General features: G+C 36.4%; 1 protein-coding gene across 1 annotated transcript; it reads left to right on the forward strand.

Annotated features, from left to right (window-relative positions):
* The first annotated feature begins 30 nt into the window (after nt 1-30).
* ato (atonal) lies at nt 31-18,282 on the forward strand. The gene is made up of 9 exons (XM_076690809.1): nt 31-1,480; nt 1,549-6,440; nt 6,520-7,007; nt 7,095-7,193; nt 7,288-10,056; nt 13,200-13,374; nt 13,439-13,556; nt 13,670-14,808; nt 14,874-18,282. The coding sequence occupies exon 9, from the start codon at nt 16,038-16,040 to the stop codon at nt 16,845-16,847; it is 810 nt and encodes a 269-aa protein (XP_076546924.1). The 5' UTR covers nt 31-1,480; nt 1,549-6,440; nt 6,520-7,007; nt 7,095-7,193; nt 7,288-10,056; nt 13,200-13,374; nt 13,439-13,556; nt 13,670-14,808; nt 14,874-16,037; the 3' UTR covers nt 16,848-18,282.
* The last annotated feature ends 4,827 nt before the right edge of the window (nt 18,283-23,109 follow it).

Consider the following 23,109-nt stretch of genomic DNA (forward strand, 5'->3'; position numbering starts at 1 on the left):
ATGAAAGTTTTATAAATGAAGTAAAAAAGAAATTCAGAATCCTTGAAATCTTTTGTGCTAATATTGTTATTGGTTTTACAGAGAGAAAGTGGTGGATGAATTTTTATAAACGGTACGAGTGGCGCAGATATCTTGTTAGTATGAAGAACTCATGGATGTGTGTGAATGTTGTGGTAATTGGGCCCGAGCAAATAAGCAATTACTATATTTTGGCTTGGCAAATATTATAATAATGGGCTAGAAGGGTTAACCGGGTTATCTGGAATGTGATCATCGGCTCAGGCGTTTTAGAGAGCGCCAAAACCGGCACCAGGCTGCTGCTTACTTTTATTTCTTCCTTAGCGTAGCTGTTTACTCAGAGGAGATTCTTTAATATCCCTATAAAACTATGTGAAACTATGACAGATTAATCTGTCGTGTCTTATATAGTTTCAAAATAGAGAACAAGCTTTTTCATTTAAAATAAAAAGGAAGGTATGTTAAAAACAAAAGTATTAAAAATTGCATTTATTACAAATAGATACACGTGCATAGTACGTATTTTCAAATCGACCGGAAACTGTGGCTGCGGTAGCTAATGCGATTTTAATGTTATTCTAGGTTTTCCGCTTGTTTCCAGCTTCCTGTCGGCATTCTCGTTTACTTATCTTAGACATTTAATTAGCGGCTCTTTTGCCGAAGTTTCTTCTTTGTAATTCGGCTATGTGTGATTCTATGTTTCTGGCACTCTTTAATACTAGCGACACTAGTAACAACATAAGAGATTTATCTTGAAAAATGTATAAAAGCCTTAAAACTTGTTGCGAGGAAGGAACTGCGAACGATTGGTCTTTCGTTGAAGCTGAAGGGACATGCAGCCGAATAAATTTCACTTCCTTCCGCGATATCGTACGAGTTCCTTCAAGCCTTATTACATACAGAAGTAGAAAAACAAAATGTGCTGATGATTTACAAATAAGAAACAATTCATATTTATTAACATTTTTAGTACCACATTGAAGCTGTTACCTAAAATTTTTATAAGATAATATTTTTGTTTTTAACATATCTTATTGATTATTTTAATGAGAAGAAAATATTCCATTTCGCGTAGAATATTGCGAATTAGACACCCTTATCAATAGCAAGGAGTTTCTGGTTGTAATAAAAAACCACCTCGTTTCTATATTTCCGGAAGATTTCTAATTTCGCAATCATAATTTGTTAATAATTGGACATTGTTTGTTCCTAGGGTGGAAGAGATTCCTCTCGCTAGCCAACTGGTCCCAGGTGTATACACGGGGAGCGTGGCAGACGCGTGCTTCTCCCCTCTTTCACTTCTGCATGTCGAACACAGTTGGTCTTACTTGCCCTTTCATTTTCTCTATATTTTATATAAAATTAATAAATGAATATATAAAATTACCACAAATACAAAATGTACCAGTTTAGACTGATGAAACTTCAAGATATTAAATCTAACAATTTTATTTAAAAAAAGGTAAGCATAAAGGATCAGGATTGATATTTTCAAATTTGATGTTTAAATTTAATTATTGAACTTTTCAGACGAATATTATCAACGTGTGTGGTTACCGGAGAAAGTAAGAAGAAAATGCAGTGCAATTAAAGGTAGAAAAATGTAGAAAGCTCTTCTCCGAAGATTTGCATCAAGGAAAGGTGGTAATTATTTGTAACGGAATAATGCAATTATCAAATTGACCCTCGCACCCTCGCATAATTACTCGCGACTTCGGAATTTAAGTGGATAATCATTGGGAATTGGCGAACTGTTCGCTGAACGCTGAAATTTGGCAAGCGTCAGAATGTGGGGCGCCAGGTCGCCAATGCGTACCGTGTAATTTGTCTTGCATGCGTGTATGCATCACACGTATTAGCTAAAGATTTTAACCGTTCGATTTGAAATTTACAAATGTTTTCTGATAAGAACATTCGTGATCATCTTTGCTTCAATTCAATTTGCATTACACCTTAGAATAAATGTTTTACAACAATTTTAATAATATAATTAAAAAATGAGAACATAGTAATGTTCGAATGGCGGGAACAACATAACAGTAGGAAGAAAATGAAATTTTACTCACGATCTGAGAGCCACTCTATCACACAGGAGGGTGCCACATTGTTACGTTATAACCATACTCTCTTCTTTTTGCTTCTTTCTTCTCCACCAGTCTTTTCCTCTAGTTTCGATGAACTGTTGTTTTACGAGGACTCTTTAGTTAGGCGGAAGGTCTATTGTTACCGTTGTTTTCAATACACGGATTGTTTTCAAAAAGAGAGCGATTGTTTCATTTTCTTTCTTTTTTTTTCTTCTTTAGCCTTATTCACTTTGATGTCTCGTAATTTACCGACGATCGTCTATTGAAGAAATTAAGAAAGAATGAAGAAATTAAATAATTACACTTGAAGTTACTTTAGTGGAGATTATTTATTCTTCAGAATTTAATTTCTTACTCTTCTGTAGTTATCTTTTATTATTGGTGTCTTTGAGAAGTTTAAAAAATGCATCTTGAAACTTGCAGTGATTGAAAATAGTCAATTTTGCAAAATAAATTTACAAAATGATTTGGAGGTGTTTTTAACAAGCTTCATCAGTGTTTTCAAAATTTGCTGACAGAAGCATTTTTACCTGTCTGGACTTGACTAAAATCCTTGTTCGGCGCCATCTTCTTATTTCAAAAGAATGTTTTCTTAATCCTAATCACTAAGCTACTGATGTTTTACCACTCAAGACTAATTTTCGAGAAAGATATTTAGTTAAGGAAGACTTTGAGGATTTAACTTCTTAATGAATTTAAATAGCTAGAGCTATTTTCTATTTGGTTTGTCTTCGATTAATTTCTTTTTGTCTTTCTTCTTTTTTAATGAATTAACACGTTTTTTTGCTGATTTAATTTACGAAATGGTAACTTATTTTTTGTTTACATTCGAGAGATTCTCGAGTACAACGATTATGAATTGTTCTGTCGAATACAAATTGCTCGAGAGGTTTCAGGCCACCATGATTTTGGAGAGTTATTTTCAAATGTCGGTCGTTTAAGGCTTCTGGAAATCAATTTTTTCCTTCTGGCGTCAATTAACGGACTTTCCTCAACTTCGACGTAGGTCTGGCACTGTATAGTGGTTTCAGACTTTGGGAAAGTTAATCGTTTCTTCCTTCCTCCTTCTTTCTTCTTCCTTAGATTCATCAATATACAACATTCTGACACAAATACAGACGTAATTGATATATCTTTCATATTATTTATAAAATATAAACCTATATATTATACATTTCTTCTTTGATGTTACAATTTAACAAAATCATAAACCTTGAAGAGTTAAAGTTGTAGATTTTAAATTACTATTTTGTCAGAGTGATTAATGATAATCCTATAATACAGCAGAAGTTCTGCAGACCAGTTTGCAATTTCTAGTTTGGTCTTCCTTTCGATACGACGAGAACAGCATAATCCGCTTATCTCTGTTTAGTTGGCTCACCCAGTAAAGTGATGACTCGGTTTATTGTTGACTCCTCTTTTCATTTTTCTTTTCCTTTTTCTTGGCCCTTTTAATCGTCGCGACGAAACGAAAAGGTCACAAAGCTTGAATCACGATACCGGCCACTTAGGAAAGTTTTGATGAATCCTAATCTTGTAAAATATATGCGCGAATAACGAGCTTAAGACGACAGCCACGATTCGTTGAATTAAAACGTATTATCCTTGTCGGACTACAAACTAATGCCTAGTAAATAATGCTAATACTAATCCCTTTCGTTGGACTGGTACACCCTAATGTGACGCTCGTTTTCAGATACATCATAATTTAAGTATGATAGTCCCCCATTATAAGTAATTAGCATAAAAGGGATTGAGAAGTTATAAAGATTTATCTTTTCGTCTGACATGTATTGTTAATGTTTTATATATGAGAATTATTTTTAAATCGTTTAAATGTTAGTGATTATTTACGCTTACATCTTTCATTTTTAATATTAAATAAATTCTGTTGTTTTTATTGAAAAAGGTAATACCATGAAAAAGAAGAAAGAAGAAGCGATAGTGGTTCAGTTCAAGCCGAAAAGTCGTGGGAACCTTTTGGTTAAGATAGGATAGAAAGAAACGAAGAATCTCGGTGGATGGTAAAGAAGAGGAAAGAAAAGAACACGAAGAAGGTAAAGGTGAACAGAGTTTGAACGATGGGATGAGATCTTTGATCCGTGATTCGATGCGAGTAGCAGAAATCGGAGATGCAATACGAGCTTTGTACTTGAAACTTAACTAATGGCTATCATATTTGACTATTAGGATCAATTATCGATTTTTTTTTTTTTTTTTTTTTCAATGCTTGTTGCCTGAGAAAAATGTTTAATATAAGCAATGGTAGTATATTTACTGGTTCCTCCATGGCACTACAGGGTTGCATGGATGAATTTTAAATGTAGATACAATAATTAGCATTCATTTATTTCTTATTTTTAATATAGAAATACCTGAAAATCAAGAATTTTAAGAAAAAAACGAGTGTCGTACAAGTGGTTGGATGCAGTGTATCTTGGTCATCGGCCAGATCCTTCGATGCGCGATAATTGGAGGCCGAGGAGAAAAGTATTCTTTTCTGGTTGCTTGTCGGTTGTAGTAATTTAGCAGGTAGCGAGACCGCACGTTTCCACGTAGCCGTGCTCACCCTCTGTCCTCGGCTCTCTGTTGGCCGCCCTCCAACACCCTTTCGTCCCGTTCCGCGTGTGTTTAAAAGCGTTTAAGGGTGCCCTCCAATCTCAAGTGCTCTTTCGCCGGATACACAATGGTTCTTGCGTATTATTTGTTGGTGAAATAACATGCTGTCAGTTATGGAGGATATGCTAAATATATAGGGTACGGCTAGAAATTCGAAGGAGAATCGATCGAACTCCTCCTGATCCTTCGAGTGTTGTGCTTCGAGTCACGTTGAACCGGCACGTTCACGTTCCAGAACAAGATTTTTATACAGAACCTTCTTTGACAAGACGATTCGCATCGCCATCACCTACCGATGTTATTTGGAATACGACCATCGATCGCGGATTCCTTTTACTTTTTCGGTTCGATCCCCTGAGTCTTCGATTTTTGATCGTTATGAAAACGATGAAAGGTTTATTTAGTTTTTCTTTATTCCACCTGTCGGTATCATGTTAACACCTATTGTTATATAAGAGGTGTTGAAAGGTTCAAAGGTATTTCTTCACTTATACTGTTGTGCTTTTTGAAACGTCAAATTGCAACGCAGAATTTTGAATCATTAAATGATTAATAAATGGATTAAATTTATTAGTAGATTAAGAGCATATCTTTGCTTTCCAAAATTGGGTATTAGAATATTATAGTTATTTATTTCTTCTTTAATAAAAATTGTCTTCTTTCAATAGCTTGAAATGTTTGCACACGTGTTTGATTTGTGTATGGAAAACAGGGAGCACGAGTCATAATTTGAGATAATTATAGTCGCGTGCCTTATAATAACACAGTTGCGAAAATAATTACATGAAACAGTGATTTTATTTGCTGAATCTTGAACTCAACATTCGAATAAATGTGATATACATTCATAACATCATCATCAAATATATATAATTAGAAGAAAATTAATTTTGCTAGAAATAATCGAAATAAATCAAATTTGTTTTATTTCTTTTTCTATGGATCACCAAAACGTCGATCAAGATTTCGTGTTATAAATTTCGCTTCTCGGAGGTTCATCAGTGTCCCAAAAACAAACAGTTCCGCCTCTTCGTTAATTCAGACGATAATCAAATAACGCCGATTCGATCGAACATAGGATACATGTAATTAAAGAGTATGTAATTATGGACTTCTTCCAAGATGAAGCGTATTAAGTTATTAGTTATTAATTGCTTTATTAGATTAAACGGTTGAAGATGCGTCGGTAGGCGGGGAATTTACTGTAATCTTTTTCATCCTTCGATTTTAAATCGATTGATCATAAATTATAATACAGTAACATAGAAATTTATTTTAATTACAATTATTTTACCAAAATTGAATAATATAAGATTGTTGTACAAGAGGTATACATTATTAAAAATTTGTTTTACGCCACTCTCTTAACTGACAGTAAAAATATCATCAGCAATTATTTTCTCATTTTTTCTAATTTATCCGCGCGACGCGAAAGGAACCGTGTCTTGTTAAAATCCAATCCAGTTAACATCATGGCCCCGGTCTGCTATTATCAGATTACAATTTAAAGATACTAAAGGTGGTAAAACGCTGACAGGGTCACGAAACGCGTATTGTGAATATCTTTAGAGTCATAACGAGTTGCAGGCGTGGGCGGACGTAAGTGCGAGACGCGCGTTTCACCTTCTACCCTGACGGGATAATTTTCTCTGCTGGCTTATCCCTTCCTCGGCATCCATATTATTTGGGAACTCTACCACACGCGTCATATAAAACCAGGTAGTCCAATCACCTAACGCACACTGTATTTTATTTTCTAATTTCAGGTAATTTTTTATGAAAATTTGTTTTCTTGCAGAGTCTTTATATCTGAATGAAAGAGAACACGGAATTAAAAATAATTCTAGTATAGACTTAAGTTTTTATTAATTATTTATATTTTTAAATAAAAAAGAATCGGCACGAATCGAGGAGAGCCAAAGAGTATCAAAAGGCCTAAAAAGAAATTCAAATAGTAGAAGTTCTATATCGACAGCTCTATTACAGATTTTCTAAATTATCAATGAAAATGATGATGGAACCATATCGATATCTCTAAAAAAAAGGAATCGTGTCTTCGTTCTTAGCAACGTAACCTGGCTATCAGCCGAAGTAAAATGTTATTTGATTTGTGGCCGAGAAAGAGTCGTCTGTAATAAGCGTACCGCCTCTTCCTCAATATATCTGTCTTGATGGCTCAATGCGCACGTGACCGCACGAGAGCGGCATGACTTTACAATACGACCCTCAAAAACGGTTATAGCTGCACCAGCGATGAGAACAGGCACAGGCTGTAAAAACATTCTGGTAAGCGGTAGAATAATTCGGAAACAAGAATGACCGGTGATCGTACATGAAATTAAACATACCACACCGTTTCATTTTATGTTACAGACTCTCATTTGGGGTTGCATTTAACACTTTGATGACTGATGCCACATATCAGTAACTTTGGTCGATGAATTTTTAAAATTGAAATAATATAATTAGATGGTAATTGCTACTTCTTGTTTGCTAATTATCTTGTACTTTTTAATTGGTCTTTACGGATTTGTAACACGTGTTTTACCCTTTGATCCACCGTCAGGTACGTTACAAGAATCTCACGGGACTCTCACGAGACGTGTAATTCTTTTATGTTACACGCAGACGATTTCATCTCAGGCATCTGCTTCTCATCTATGTACCGCCTTAGTAAGTAGCAGTAAGCTCGTCGCTGAAGCTGATCCCGAGATCGTCCAAAGATAGGATCAAAAGAGGTGAGAGGACCACCCGGGCTACTTAGAACAAGAGGAACCGTGACATCGGTGTCCGATGTCTCATCGAAAATGTTGACACCTGTAAGCGTTCTTGCAAATTCATTCAAATATCACATTATTGTTAATAGAACCTGATTTTCTGGCTTCCTTGGTACCATTTTTAACCCTTCTCTGGGTAGATGGTTTCCTAAGACCAATATTTTATTTTAGTACCATTTTACCGAATTGGTAAGTGCAAATAAATTTATTTTGTAATGTCTGACGAGACAATAGAGAATTGCATACATTTTTAAATAATTATATTAAAAGGAATTTGTTACAAAACATTTGGGAAATTATTCTGAAAAATGGTAATCCAAGGACGAAGGAGAAATTTTCTAATGACGAACAAACAAAAGTGCAAATTTACCGAATCTTATCGTGAACCTAATCCTCTCATTGACTATGCATTCCGAAGAAAGGTCGTGTTTTTTGATGCGACATTTTTTAGCTAACTGGGATATCTCACTAGAGGAAGTGGTAGCACTAAATTTCCTTAAACTTCCTTTTCTTTTTCTCGTGGTACTGTTGACAATCTGATCGTGCCTATTCCCATGAGAGAAAAGGGATAGAAAAGTATGTCGGGTTTGTATAACAGAAAGGGATGGGAAGCTAGAATTCTATAATCCTTCGCCGATCTTCGCAGTGTTGTCTTAAAAACGGTCTTCGCACCTATTTTAACGCGGATGTGTTATCGGAGGATCGAATCGACTAATATTTATTTCTCAAACAAAAACTACCAATGACAGTTCACAGGTTCTCCTATGCTATTTTACCGATTTACATCTTGGGTCATTTGTCCAATAGAAGAAACTACACGACAGATACTGAGACGATCTTGGGAAAGCAACGGGGTTTAATACATGCAATATAATCTGTTTTTAGCAGATTGGTCAGATAAAAATATATTATATATAAATAAAAATTTCACTGTACGATTCAAAAATTTGTTTCTAACGTCAACATTTTTCAGATCCTCCTGGTGAAATGTGTTCTCGAATGGAAGTTACGGGCTGGAACTGGACGAAATTTCGTACTCATTTTCACGGCAAAAATTGTAATATAAACCGGTTTAAGACAACAAAGGGAATTTAAGCAGTTCTCACGAACTAACGAGTAATTCACGATAACGTCTGACGAGACTATCGAAGACCAGCGCCGCCCACATCCGGAGGAGGTGCTGCTAGTGATGGTTGTGCGATCACCTTGATCGGTGATCGGTATAACGCGTTTGTTGGTTTTACTTATATACTTAACTCGCATTTATCCAGAGTGATCTGAACCTCTGTCTTAAATTAAGCCTTATGAATCTCACGATCCTATTCGACTAATTTCAGATAAAATTGACGGTCATGTAGCGTGTGAAGAAGCGAAGGTGTAATTTAAATTATCTGTTTCCTCCTTTCAACACATTACCATCAATTTCCGCTTCTCGAGATGGTCCAAAAGTGAAGCAAGGTATTACACTTGGTAGTTTTAATTAAATGAGACAATCATTAGACGTCATGGAAGAAGTTCTTTCTATACTACCAATTTCCAGAATTTCCTCCTAAAGCCCTAATGGGTATGGCTTCTACAGTTCAACAGTAGAAATATTATACATTTAAATTTTATATTTACTTCTAAAGATTTCCTGCAGGTTAAGAGAGCCAAATTCTATAATTCTTATGATCAGCAAATGTCAGCGTGATTTGGCATAATCTCATCTGTTAGTTGAAAGTATGGTTACACCTACTAGGAGGATTCTAAGGTAAAGGGTAGTGAGAAGGTAAGCTAATAGGGGAGGGTGAATGAGGCGCGCGAGCCTCCACGGGTCGCTTTTTCGAGGGAGGACGAGCCATATGGGAAGCATACGGTAAGCAGGCTGCACCCGCTGCCTCGAGGGTTTAATCTACCTACCGTCCGCCAAACTACCATCCAAGGAAATCATGTATCCTCGAAAGATCGTTGTGACTACGTTTCCGCTATTAATGTCCCCGTGTCCTTACTGCATAACAACTTAGGTATACCTCGAAGTCGGCCATTTCTTCGAAGAACGTACCATTTTATCAACCCTGCGACCAATGAATTTGTACGATCTACAAAGATAAGTTAAAATATCTTCATTTATTTAAAATAGAATACAAGTGCATCGAGTCGTGTTTCTGGCTATTATTTATATTTAACTTGTTCTTTTTTTTATTTCTCTCAGTTTTTGCCGAAGAAAAGAAGACACTGTCTAGTAGACATTGCCCGGTTTTGTCTCTCGCTTGCCAACTGTCCCAGGTGTACGTGTCTGAGGATGAAGGCAAAAGGCCCAAGAAGACTCGAGGCGTGTGGCTGGCGCGTGCTGCTAGTCCTCGATTCCGTTTCCCCGCCCTTAAGTTGCTTCCGATCGTTGTCTGCCATAATCAGCATCACCACTGCCGCCGCCACCTCAACAGCCATGGTCACGCTTTTTAAACACGCGAACTGACCTTCCATGCCTTTATGCTTACGAAAAATTTCATCGTTACTTCCTTTCTTCCCTGCTTTTTACAATTTTTGTCTACTCACGGCTACGTCATTTCTAACTGCAGGTTAGTATTGTTCGCAAAGTATAAATATTTTTTTATTTTAAGAAAATATAGCCATTATTAAGATTTCTAAAATTCACATTGGGTACTTTCAATTTTCCAAGGGTGTATTACATGAATTTTTGAGTCGCTCAGTCTTCAAAGGGTTAAACATGTGAACCGAGCATGCACTTGTGCTTATGAAAATTTCATTTTACGTTTTTTATTTAATCAACTATGCTATTGGAAAAATGATAATAGAATAGTTATGGGGCAATTAAAATGATTGCTGATATTTAAACTATTCGTGGATGTTGAAAACAGAAGCTCGAGCTACTTGTCCACGAATTATGGAAATTCGAAGGATAAATTGTTTGTTCCTTTCGGCAATAATTTGCGTAAACGCGGTGATTTTCGAACCAGTCAAGAGATGATAGCAATTTGCAACTTTCAACTTACTTCCACTTCTCGCTGTCACGAATAGCTTTATAAAGTCAATGGAAATACATTCTTACTTATAATTTAATATTCCATAAAAAAAAAAATTTTGAGGCAAATTTTCGTGAGAAAACTTTGAAAGATTTTCTTTTAAACGAATTTCTTGAATTATTAAAAAAACAAAAAGAGACGAAGAAAAGGGAAGAAACAAAAGGGAGGTTCGAAAGAAAGGAAAGTGCAGACAATCGTAGGATGTAGTTCTATGTACTAATTTATAACATTCTGAAAGTTCGCAAGAACGAAACTCGTGGGCACGCGAGATTATACGGCAACGTTTGTTCCATTTGACACGGTAGATCATTGGCAAAAGCGGCTCCTTTGATAATTCTAAGGCGCGTTAGCATTTCTATGGCGTTGAATTGCTTCGGTTCGTTTTACTGTAGCGCCAAAAAATCTTTGGTATCGCGTCACCATTGTATTACATATTTTGGACAGGTTAGGACGTTTAACCATTTATCTCGTCATTGACGTTAATCAGAGCGGTTTCGGTCGTGGCCGAAATCTTCTTCTTCGATCTATATAATTCCGTTTGTCACGCGTGAGACATTTAGCATGCACATCTTGGATAATTTTTAAATTATGCTTTCTACGAAAAATCGTACGATTTCAATGGAAACGTATGAAAGTCAAGATGCTCTTGTTCATTAAATCTTCATGATTTCTGATCAATAAATATTAGCTACAATGTATTATATCCTAATGAGAGTATAAAATTTGAACACTCGCCGGGGTAGTTGCCGGTAATAAGATGCGGAACCGCTTTAATATTCAATATAAAAATTGAATATAGCGTTACCGATGATTGTTGCCGGTATCTGTATGCAAAACTTAATGCTCGCCGACTACCTGTGTGGTCCTGAATATAAAAGCGCTACTCTGCAGTAGTTTCTAAAGATTGCATACTTGTTACTATTAAAAAGTGCCCCCGAGGTGTGCGATCACCAATTTCACTCATTTAAATTTGCAAATATTCTCTTGTCTTTCATTTAATTTTTCTAAAAGTTATTTGTACAGATTTTAAGCGAACGTTTTGTTTTCGTGAATTCGGGGCGTAAAAATATATTTTCAATTCACCGCCCCTTCCTTTGGAGGTCTCTTCTGTGGGAAGGGTTTTCAACCCCAAATATAGGTAAACGCAGAGGGATAGGTATTCGGGGCCTGAGATCTCATATATCCATACTAGCTTTCCCGAAACCCATAAAAATCCCCCATTTTTAGATCAAAATCGTTGCATCGACTGATTTCGTTTTCGGGCCGCCGAGAACTTTAGATAATTAAACTGGAACCTGGTCACGGTTCTTATTCCCGAAGATCAAGGAAGAAAGTCGGCACGGTAAAGGAATTAAAATTGTATTAGACGTTTCAAAATTACTCAAATTCTATTGTATAATGGAAAGTTTGAAACATTGCCATAAATATGGCAAAAGATTATTGAGTTGACTTATGGAATCTATGTTGTCCATCGTTCAACATAGGATTTTTATATTTTAATTTTTATATATATTAAAGGTAAAAATATAAAAAAATTGTAATTTTTTAAAATTTTCTTTTGTACATTAGTAGTATGGCTTTATTCGATTAGGAAGCATCTTTCTTTTTGTAGATCCATATCCAGGTATACGGAACGTAGAAAAATTTTAACGCGTTTACGACTGACCGTCACGCCGGAAAATCCTTCGGGAACATCTACTGACGTAATTACGAGCGACTTATAACAGCGTGGTAACCCCTTCATTTGTGAAGTATGATAAACTGTTGCTCATCTACCGTCCGGAGATTTGCCTCCATGATTTATGCTAATACAATGGACCTACCTCAAAGTATCCTCTACTAAACGCTCTATTAGGCTTAAGTTAATTACGAGACTACCTTCCTGTGGGCTGGTTCAACACGGTTGTTACCATATTACGATACATATATTACGTCCGTAACGATGCGAGGGATTTCTGAATTAAATTTGACCGATTGATGCTGGTAAGAAACTTCGCCAACATGTTTATTTCAATATTTTATAAAATAACAAGTAGGGTGAGGGGTTTTCTAAGGTTAATACGATACTAATGGTACATTGAACCTTCTTTAATTTCTTTCAATTATCGGATTATATGAAATTTGTGGCGTCGGTCACGGGTGACCCCTACGATAGTTGCCATCCATAGTTTCGTAGAAACCGTAAAATCAGCCAACAAGCATAGTTAGGTGGTCGAAGCGGCAGCCGAAAACCGAAGTAACTTCCAAACTAGTCCTTATTTGTGACTTTGTCCCTTTCTTTGAAATCTGACGAATGATTAGCGATTACGTCCCCGAAATGGTATATCGGAGCGTGCACAAATAACTAGGCGGCATGTCGGTACGTTCAAACGCGCCAAGTATGAGAAACTGGAGTCAGGGGAAAATAAAGTTATTGTCCATAATCGGTTTTGTATCCGGAAGACATCGACGGACCCGTTGGTGGTCGTCCTTCTATATTTATTTTATATTAATATTCAGACACCGTAGCATGTCCGAATATAGGTACCAAATTTTAACAAATATTTTTAAAGTGATATTTCAAATTCACATAGGCCTTTTTTTAATTTTTTGTTTCATTGTTTCAAGAAATAAATTCATAAAAATCGCTTGTATTATTCGATAGTTAATAATAATCCTTGGTGTTTAAACATAAATAGGAACGAAACGATGTCGGCTCAGCCAGAAAGGACAAAATAAGGAATTTGAAAGCGGAACCGGATAATGTGGTAATTGTATTCTGAGAATCAGTTCGGCACGCACCCCTTAACAAGCTTCGATGAGTCTTCTCCTGTCTGGTTCTAGACACGGCAACTCGGAATGCATAGATGAATGGTTAGCTCGTTGTGGTATACAACTTTTTGATGTATGTTTTTGATAGCACGTGATTTCTGTTTAGGAACACAGGTGTCAGAGTCATGGCTGTCACAATTCGTCTAACCAGTTATGATGGCATAGCGAAAAATTAGATCACCCCGATTGGAGATTTTTTAATGAACAAAATTGGAGCAACTATTGTAAGGGTCATCAGTGGCTGGCATCACAAATTTAATTCAATAACTACAAGAAATTAGAAGAAAAGAATTTCAGAACCTTCGTTATCAATCAAGAAATCAATTTACTGTTTCAGAAGATACACCTCTGTCTAATGAATTATTAATGAAATGGAAAATCCTAGGAAAAGAAGAGAAAATGGGAGGAGATGAAGTGAAATAAATGGTAATAATTCGATTTCTAGACCTACATTTGTCTGCAAAAGCTTACATCTCTATTGCTAAATGCATATTCATTGAATAGGCCTGGCCATGTAGTCGAACTTCGTGGAGGGTCAGACAGATAGCGTCATACGGTGCTCTCATAAATTATCGCTAGTTGCCGGGTAACATGTTATTTGCCACCGAGCTCACAAATGAGTACATTTTGTATTTAATTACTCGACTCACGCCCAGGGCGCATCCTCACCATCGGACCTACCTCGGCCATTTTGGCTCCAGGCCTTCTGTTGCTTCAGTTTTTGTCTCTCTCAGTTTCCCTTTTTTTCATCTTATCAAAGTTCTGTTTTGTTTTTTTCTTCATTATTCTACTCCTTATAATCGTGGAATACAAGAAATTAATTAGTGATTTCAATTAATTTATTGTATTGGGTATCAATACACTGCTGATGAAAAGAAATGCAACTGATAATTAATTTTTTTTTTATTTATTTAGAAAAGTAGATGCTATTAAGAAAATTTCATATTAATTTATTTCAAATTTAACTAAGACCAATTAAGAGAAAAATTGGGAATTCTTTAGCAAGGTTCTGACGAGCAAAGACAGGATGAGTGGGTTGAACAGCTACAACCACCATGGGTAAGCAGGTAAGCAAAAAGATGAAAACAGAAGGTCGAAAGCGAGATAATGTTGTAGGTGAACCGAGCAAGGATAGGCACAGACAAGCGTGCATTTCGTAGTCCTAATTATTGGTTCCGTCCCAGTTCCGTTCTAAAACAAGAAGATAATAGATGGAAGCAATCAATTTTTAAATTGCACCCTAATTCGACGGACGAATACTCTCGCGTGAAAATCGCACAACTATTTAGATGTAACAAAAAACATTTCTTTGAGAAATCCCTATCAATTATTATTCAATTTTTTACATTTCTTTTTGTACCTTGATCTACAAATCATTTAAGACGTTAAATTTACAGAATGGGTACCGAAGATCCTATCTATCGTGGGAGACAAAAAATTCAGCATTTACCGATCGCACGATTGTTCTCGTTAAAGGTATGAAAAGTACTAAAGGTTTTTAAGCATGGGATTATCGTGTCGCTACTTAGGAAGAATTTTAGGACGACGGCGGGACGATCCCGAAATCCAACACGGCTGCGTCCGAAGGGAATGACAGAGATCGGGTTGCTTCGGACCACCGTCGTGCTCGCCGCAAACTTTATCCTACCTGTTTTCGCTAATTGAGCGAGTAAAAATGTAACTGGACCTTACGCCCCTGAGGTATTTGCACCCTTTTCAAGATACGATCCGTTCTTTTCCCAAGGTAAATTTGCGCTGGACCGCGTTCCTCATTGCAGCCGGTTCCATTCCATCATCCCTTCAATACTTATTGCTTAAAGGTATTTATCCATTCAATTTTTCTCAATATTACTATTCAGATTCATCTAATGATAATTAAATGAAATTCTCCCAATTAATTAAAAATGTGCGTTTGATAAGAATCTCAAGTGGACCATGAAACATTCCATATATTAAAAATCTTCATACAATTTAATCAAATAATCTCGATATTCCATTTAAATCCTCAATTGAAATGCATAGTGTGCTTCAAATCGTTACATTTATCCAGTAAACTTTCCCTGAACGAACAAAGTACTACAATTTGCTTCTTGAAGAAGACCATTTTTCAATATAATCTTCAACGAATTACCGATGAAGTATATCAACCAACAGGTAGTTGGTCACGGTTGGGCCAACTTCGCGTGGAACGTATAGGTGTGCATAATGTGCAGTGAACAGAGCTTGCACATGTCCATACACATGCATTCGAAAGGGCCTAACGTAATGGCTGTGTACATGATCGTGTAGGTTGGAGGCGCCGATGCCACCTGTTGCACTAGCCATTCGCATACTCCGACCTGGTTGGCCCTACTTCATGGTAAAAGTGGTGGGGACACCAGACGAGTGTTCATTGGTCAGACGGCACGTGCTGCACGAGGGTGCCTCGCTCCGAAAACGCATAAATTCCCCGCCACTGTGCCTGCCGACTTCAGAAACACCCCGACAGCCGAGTCGGTATGTGCACACAGAGAACCTGAAGAGAATCATCGTGAAACGATCAAGAGAATTCTACTTCTATCGCGAATTCTATCTAAGAAGACTACGTTCGAACAGAATAATCTAATCGTGATTCCGTGACGACACAGTGGAAATACAGTGAAGGAATCGACGAAGAAGGTTCACATACCTGTTCAAGTGAACGTATCATCTTCAATTTCGGTGCGATGGAATTGCAGGAGATGTTTCGTTACGGATACATGTTCCCACCTAGAGAAGACGAAGTTGTATCCTGCACCTACCTGGACTTACCGAGTTATCCTTATTCGAAGAGCAAGACTGATCTCCCTCCGGTAAGCACGATCACGGTACCCCAGTGCATCGTCTATGACGGGAATCACAGTGACGGCTGGCACACGCCAAGTCCAACTGCCAGTCTCAGATCGGTTAGTCCTGCCACGACCCTATCCGAACCTGACACGATCACCACTTCGGTTACCTACCGTATCCTAGGCTCGGTGGATGAATTGAACAAGAGGTACACCACGAAGAGGAATCAATCCGCAATGGGCACCGAGACGAAGCATAATACGAACATGGTGGATCTAACGGAGGAAGTAAATAGTATGGACGCGGACACCGATGGAACCGGGGATGTCGAGATCGAAACGGATCACGAGAAGGCACAATCGTGTCGAGGTAGTGTGATCAGCAATTCTAGTAGTTTCTCAGATAGAATCGTGGACGCTGATAGCGAAGACGAGGCTGAGATGAGCGACAGTCCAGATCACGTGGGATCCGGAAACGGAGGCAGTGGTGTTAGAAGAAGAGGTAAATACGTGAACTCGACGATCGTTAGGAAACGCAGACTGGCGGCGAACGCAAGGGAAAGAAGACGAATGCAGAATTTGAATAAAGCCTTCGACAGACTGAGGGCTTATCTTCCATCTTTGGGCAACGATAGACAATTGTCCAAATACGAAACTCTCCAAATGGCACAGTCTTATATCACAGCTCTGTACGATTTGTTGCAATGAGAATGAATTATTTTCCCACGTGAAAATATATTTTTAAGATATTCCGAACTGTGTTAATGAAATTAATGAAAAATTGAGGTATTAGGTTCTTTTGTGATTCTCAGATTGATATTGTTTATCGTTTATTGTGACGAATGGACAGTTTCATAAGCTATAGTTATAGAATTTCGTTTCAACAAAAATATGCTTTCAATTAAAACATTAGCTTCTTTTTCTTCTTCTTTTGTATTTATCGTATGTGATGGTGATCATACAGAGACAGTTTTAAGAAATTCTTGTAAATAATAGGAAGATTGTAAATTTTGTAAAATAGTAGTATTTTAATTAGTAAGTTTTTTTAAATTTAGGATTGTATTATAAGGTGAAGCAAGTCAGGTACCTATAATTTATTAATGCGCTCTTCTTTGAGACTGAAATATGTGTTGAGAAATATAATTATTTTATAAACTCTTCATTGTTTATCCTTCCCGTTCCAATATTGTATTGCAAAACTGTTGATACAAATATTTTGTGTTCTCTTCTTTTAATGATTTCTGCTTGAGCATTTCGAATGAAATTACCTTGTAATTGGTTGCGTCATGTTGATCGGTGACCTGTCAAATGCAAAGTTAGATCATAAGGGATGAAGTATATTCGGGGCGAAAGAAAAACAGCATCGTCATCGGTGGTCTGGTCGTCATACGAAACCCACGCGACGCGTCGGTGCCCGGTTTCATTGCAATTTGAGAACCTGCAGCCTCCTTTCTTCGACGATGACTCTTCTTTCTTTCTCTTTCTCGTTCCTCCTTCGATTATTCATTATTGCCACTGAATCACACTTTCTTTCATTAAGAGAAATTTAATTAGATCGTTACAATCTTCAAGAATACCAAATTCACCCTTCGCGAAATAATGTTTAACCCTTAAATAGCATGGTAGGATCAAATTTGAACTTGTCGAAATTAAATCTGTAGGTTCTCCATTCGAACGTGTAGATAAACACATTCCTTCAAGAAATGCTCAGGTGAAATAAAAAAATTAAAAAAATCTTTTTATTTAATCTTTTTGAAGATATGTGTACGAAAGTAATTAAAGAGTAATAATTATGAAGTGTGTTAAATTTTTGTGCAGATGGCATACGAGCAGTGTTAGCCTTGAATTATGTCTGTATAATTACTTCATAAAACTTTCATAAAGCATATATTACACAATAACATTAAATTTAGGTATAAGGAAGTATGTATGACAATTTCGGTTAAGTTGTTACCTTTTATTACTCTTTACAAATGAATTAAATTATAAATATGAATATCTAGAATCATTTTAGTTTTTGAGGGATTCCTTCATTACTAGCATATTGTTAATTAAAATACTTTCTTGTAACTAAAGAAAAGATTATAGCAAAAACTAAGGATAAACAAATACTGGGTACATTTCTGTATAAAACATAAAACATCGATGCCAAAATAAACTCTGTCCAGAATTTTTTAAGGTACCTACACAAGCTATGATTAGCATGATCATTGACAAGAAAAGAAGAAAATTTTGCTTCCATTCTCTCGTGATTAGCGCTACATAGTTACAGTAAATATTAAACTTACAGCATCACGGTGTTAGCCACGGTTGTGCAATATTTATCGAAGATGAGCGAACAAACAACCCTTATTCTTTACACAAAACGTAGGGGGATGCAGTAGTTTGTTGAAAAACACCCTAACTCGGGAGAACCTTGAGAAGCTTCTAAACAAACGTATCCTTTTTAACCTTTACGTATTATAATTTTATTTATTAAATATTGCATTCAGTTAAATTTTCTTACTAAAATTTTTTAAATGACTAGGAACAATTATGGCAGCTTCGGTCACTAAACAATTTAATTAGGTGGCAAAAACATTCCAATGGCAGTCGCGTGGCAAAGATTCTACGTTCCCATCGCGAATTCCCTTGAAGAAGGTAAGACACGAGAATCTTTTCGAATCGATAAAAATCTCGCGACATCTTCCTTTCCGTTTCAGAGACGGTGAATCGGTTACCCGCAAGAAAATAAAGAATAAAAAATGAAGCTGAAAGAAAGGAAGGAATCTCATAGACGAGAGAACGTAAATATTGTTTGAAGCAATTAATTCTCCGGCGGACTACCACCTTCGCCTTGTCAGCAGGGTTCGCCTTGACAAAGAAGAGGAAGTTGGACCCGCCGGCAGTGACCAGTGGCCACTGTCGTCAAAATACTCGAAGGGGTTGGGGACAGTGAAATCGGGAAATGGAAGGGGAGGATAAAAGACAAATGCCGCCGCATTGTCGTTGTCTGATCGTGGAGATTGCTTTATTTCAGCACATTTAGCGCAGAGATCTCGGCAAACCCTACCGAATATTTTGTGTCGTCTCTGCTACCGCATACACGAAACCCTTCGATCCACTGAACGGACAGAGGCGTAACGCATTAAGCATCGAAATAATGTAATCTGCCGACTGGAATCAGGCGATAAATATTATCGGCCCCGTTGAAATTTGTCGGTGTAGGAACATCTCGGTTGCACCTGTGCATTTTTTTGCATCAAGATTGATTGTTACCGATCTCATTGTGGTTGTTTGGTAGGTACATACATATCATTCGTTTATGTTTAGAGTTAATTTCTTGTAATATAATTAGGCAATTTTAACACTTTTAAATGTTTTAAACATTATGGTGGAAAAGGTCGTAAAAATTGACAATTATTAATATTTCTCATTGATGTAAATTGACAATATAGGAATTGAAATGTAACGTCGGTAAAAGTTGCAAGTCCCGCAGAAAGAAGCACATGGCTACTTATGCAATTCGCTATGCCGAAATTACTCTGCACGTAAACCGGTGGACGTAAATCAATCGTGTACTGTCAGCGATATTCGTCTCAACTCATTCACGTGACAAACTCACGCAATTCAGTCCATACGTTCAAGTTTAAAGCTGTGGTTGCATGATTTATTCAGCAGACCGGCCTTCTCTACCAGCTTGAATCAAAATATTCATCGACCTAAAAAAAGGAGTAATGGTGCATGTGAATTTAGATGGTAAATAAAAAATAAGAAGAAGTAAATAAAGAAACTGACAGAAAAAGAAAATTAATCGAATGAGACAGGAAGAGAATATATAGAATAACATTATTTAGTATCATCTTGATGTAGAATGTATACTGGGTGTCTTTTTTAAAATTGAAGGAATGGATTATTTCAGAAAGAATTGATTCAAGTTAAATTATCATTATTTCACTGGTTCCAAGTTTAACTATACGTGGTTCGCCAGTGGAGTTTTACTGATGCGCGTCATTAAATTCATAGGCCCACCGGAAATCCGCTAAGCAGGGCGGTTGTAAAAGGAAGAACCATACTGAAACCTTTCTCGCGTGTTCTTCAAAGGTGTCGATACAGTATCTTTTTAATGTTTCAAGCGTTGGTGCGTGCTCTCGCGAATGCTTTCGGATTATAAACGCAGGTAGATGGTGTAGTCGATCCTGGTGAATGCAAGGAAAAACACGACCGCCCATCGTGAGGGACTCGATGATCCTACGAGCTCAGCATCTAACTCGTAAATCGGTAAAAGATCTCCTACCTGTGATCAGAACGATGGAATAAGGGCAAAGCTATCGGGTAGGTCACATTTGTGCTCCAGATTTTGAAACACAATCATCTTCGACGGTATTCTCTTGCTAAAATCATTTTTCTATCGAAAAATTTTCAAATTTCCAATTAATTTCTGAATTTTTCAATTTTCCAATTTGCCAAATTCCAATTTTCGTAATTCTCAATTTCTCAAATTTCAATTTTTGCAATTTCCGAACTTCTCAAGTTCCAAATTTTGTAATTTTCAATTTTCCAGATTTCAATTTTTGTAATTTCTCAAGTTCCCAACCTCCCAAGTTTGAAATTTACAAATTACCAAAAGAATGAAAAGATAAAAATTGTTTTTCTATGAGAATAAAGCCACTATTTCATGACCTAGGCCCTAACTCGTTATAAATCAAAACTCTTCCCAAGGTAGTCCCATTCTTCAATATCACGATTGCACAATGGCGATGGTACACAACGAAACGCGTTCGCCCAACCGATTTGTTTGTTCGTGATCGAACGAAATCCGCTTAATACGATCGAAGGGTTTTTTCGCGTTCGAAAGAGGTATCACGGGTTTTGAAAACACGTGGAAGGGTTCGGTCGGTCGAAGTGGATACGGGGGTTCACAGAAAAACCGGATGGGAAAGTTAAAAAGGGGCAGCGTTCGACACACGCGACACGAGCTTACTTTTAGTTTCTGCTTGCCACTCGAACCGCTGCCCCATGGGCATTAATTTCATTTAATCAAACAACGCCGATACTTGGGTCGACCCTTCTTTTTGTTTACTCTTATGCACTCTTTAGCTGCACGATACGTTTATATTTAAGTTTTTAAGGTGGCGAACGTTTTCATAGAAAAAAATCCTTTATCTTTTTTTTTGATTGATCATGTTGCAAATTTAATTGAAATGAACTGTACTAATGATTTGTTGAACTGGTAATTAATTAATTATTAATCCTTTCAATCAGACGAAAGGTTCTAGTTATACATGTAAAGTAAGATTCTTTTGATTCATTCTTGCTTGAGTTATATGATTTTTTTTAATAATATCTTAATGAGGTGAAAAAATGTTCAACCCTTCCGTATGAGAACAGCATTGATGGCGTCATCTGATCGTGATCGACATAACTAACGAACCAGGGACATGCCTTTTTTACCGAGGGGTCGTGATTTTGAGGGTCCCGGACACCCCATGGTGAGATGAGGTTTGCATCTACACAGCATAGTCGGTATGACAGTCGTGTCTTTTTGATCACATTTTGCAGGGGCATGCATAGATCTGTAGATATTGACCACTAAAAAGTCGCAATTCTGATTTCTTAGAAATCAGTTAGAGAGAGCACAAGACCGAAAAATCATTAAAATAATTGTTTGACAAACTTGTACTCACTTCATATGCCTTAGTAATTTCTTAAAACCTTAAAAATCAAGGAATAAACTGTAAAAATTGTGACTTTTACTATTGCATGTATAACATTCAATATCTGTTTGATCTGTAATAAATTATAAAAATTAAACTCATATTAAAATACAATAATCACTTTTCAATATCGTATGAAAGATAAATAATTAATACAAATTAGCAGAATAATTACACGTAAAAGTTATGAAAATAACAAATTTCAGTTAAGAAATAATTTATTTAATAAATAATTAGAAAATTCCAAATTATAGTGAAATACATTGTAATAATAATAGTTAAATAAAATTATGCAAGTTATCTACGCGTAAAGGTAATAAAAATAATAAATCACAAAAGTTATAACAATAATTTTGTTAATAAACAATGGTAAAATTAAAAACCTTAATTAAAAAAATGTTAATAAAATAATTAAACAAAATTTTGCAATATATCTACGCGAAAATGTAGAAAGATAAAAAATTTGAATAAACGTAATAATAATTTAGTTAATAAACAATTATAATATAACAAATTATAATGAAATAAATTTAAATGAAATATACACCGCGGCGGCGGTGAAGCGGAACGTCACGGTTGATCGCGCGCCGTTATATTCTGTTGTCATCCGTTCGACCTCGAGCGAGGTGAGAGCTCCTCAGTCTTATCGCGACCGCCGAAGGATGTACATCTACCTGTCATACATATGCAGGTACGATCTACAGTTGGATTATTGGAGCATGTGTTCATTTATGGATTACTTAAAGTGACAGTGCTTGTGCTTAGTGCTTTTTATTATGTGCTTGTGCATACCTATGGGGATTTTTTAACACGTTTTATGTAGTACCCCATGTATCTACATGTGTATTAGTGGGTTCCCTTGTGTGATTAAGCATGCACATACGGATATATTAGCGTGTTTTATGGTGTGATTATTTACGTGTTTGCAAATATTTAATGGGGTTTTATGGTGTTTTATGGTGCGGGTCCCTATGTGTTTTGACATTTATTTATGGATTTATTAATGTGTTTTATGGTGTGGTTATTCTCGTGTTATTTTGCATGCGTATATTTAAATTTGCATGTGTAAGGGGATACTTGCAAAGTTATAAATATTTGTTTATTGCATGTTTGCATGAATAAATTTAAATACGTTATTTTAAAAAAATGTATATCGTTCAAGGATCGTGATTTTTTGGGTTTCAGAAGGGTGCTTTGGACAAAGTGAGGGTACTACTTCTATGATGAGCCACTAATCAGTTATGGGTCAACCATGGGTCAATCTTTAAAATGCG

The sequence above is a fragment of the Osmia lignaria genome, chromosome 11, assembly GCF_051020975.1.
Source record: "Osmia lignaria lignaria isolate PbOS001 chromosome 11, iyOsmLign1, whole genome shotgun sequence".
NCBI classification, from domain to species: domain Eukaryota; kingdom Metazoa; phylum Arthropoda; class Insecta; order Hymenoptera; family Megachilidae; genus Osmia; species Osmia lignaria.

What these genes read in the sequence shown, in the direction of transcription:
- ato (XM_076690809.1), top strand. Translation starts at nt 16,038, where the DNA reads ATGGAATTGCAGGAGATGTTTCGTTACGGATACATGTTCCCACCTAGA.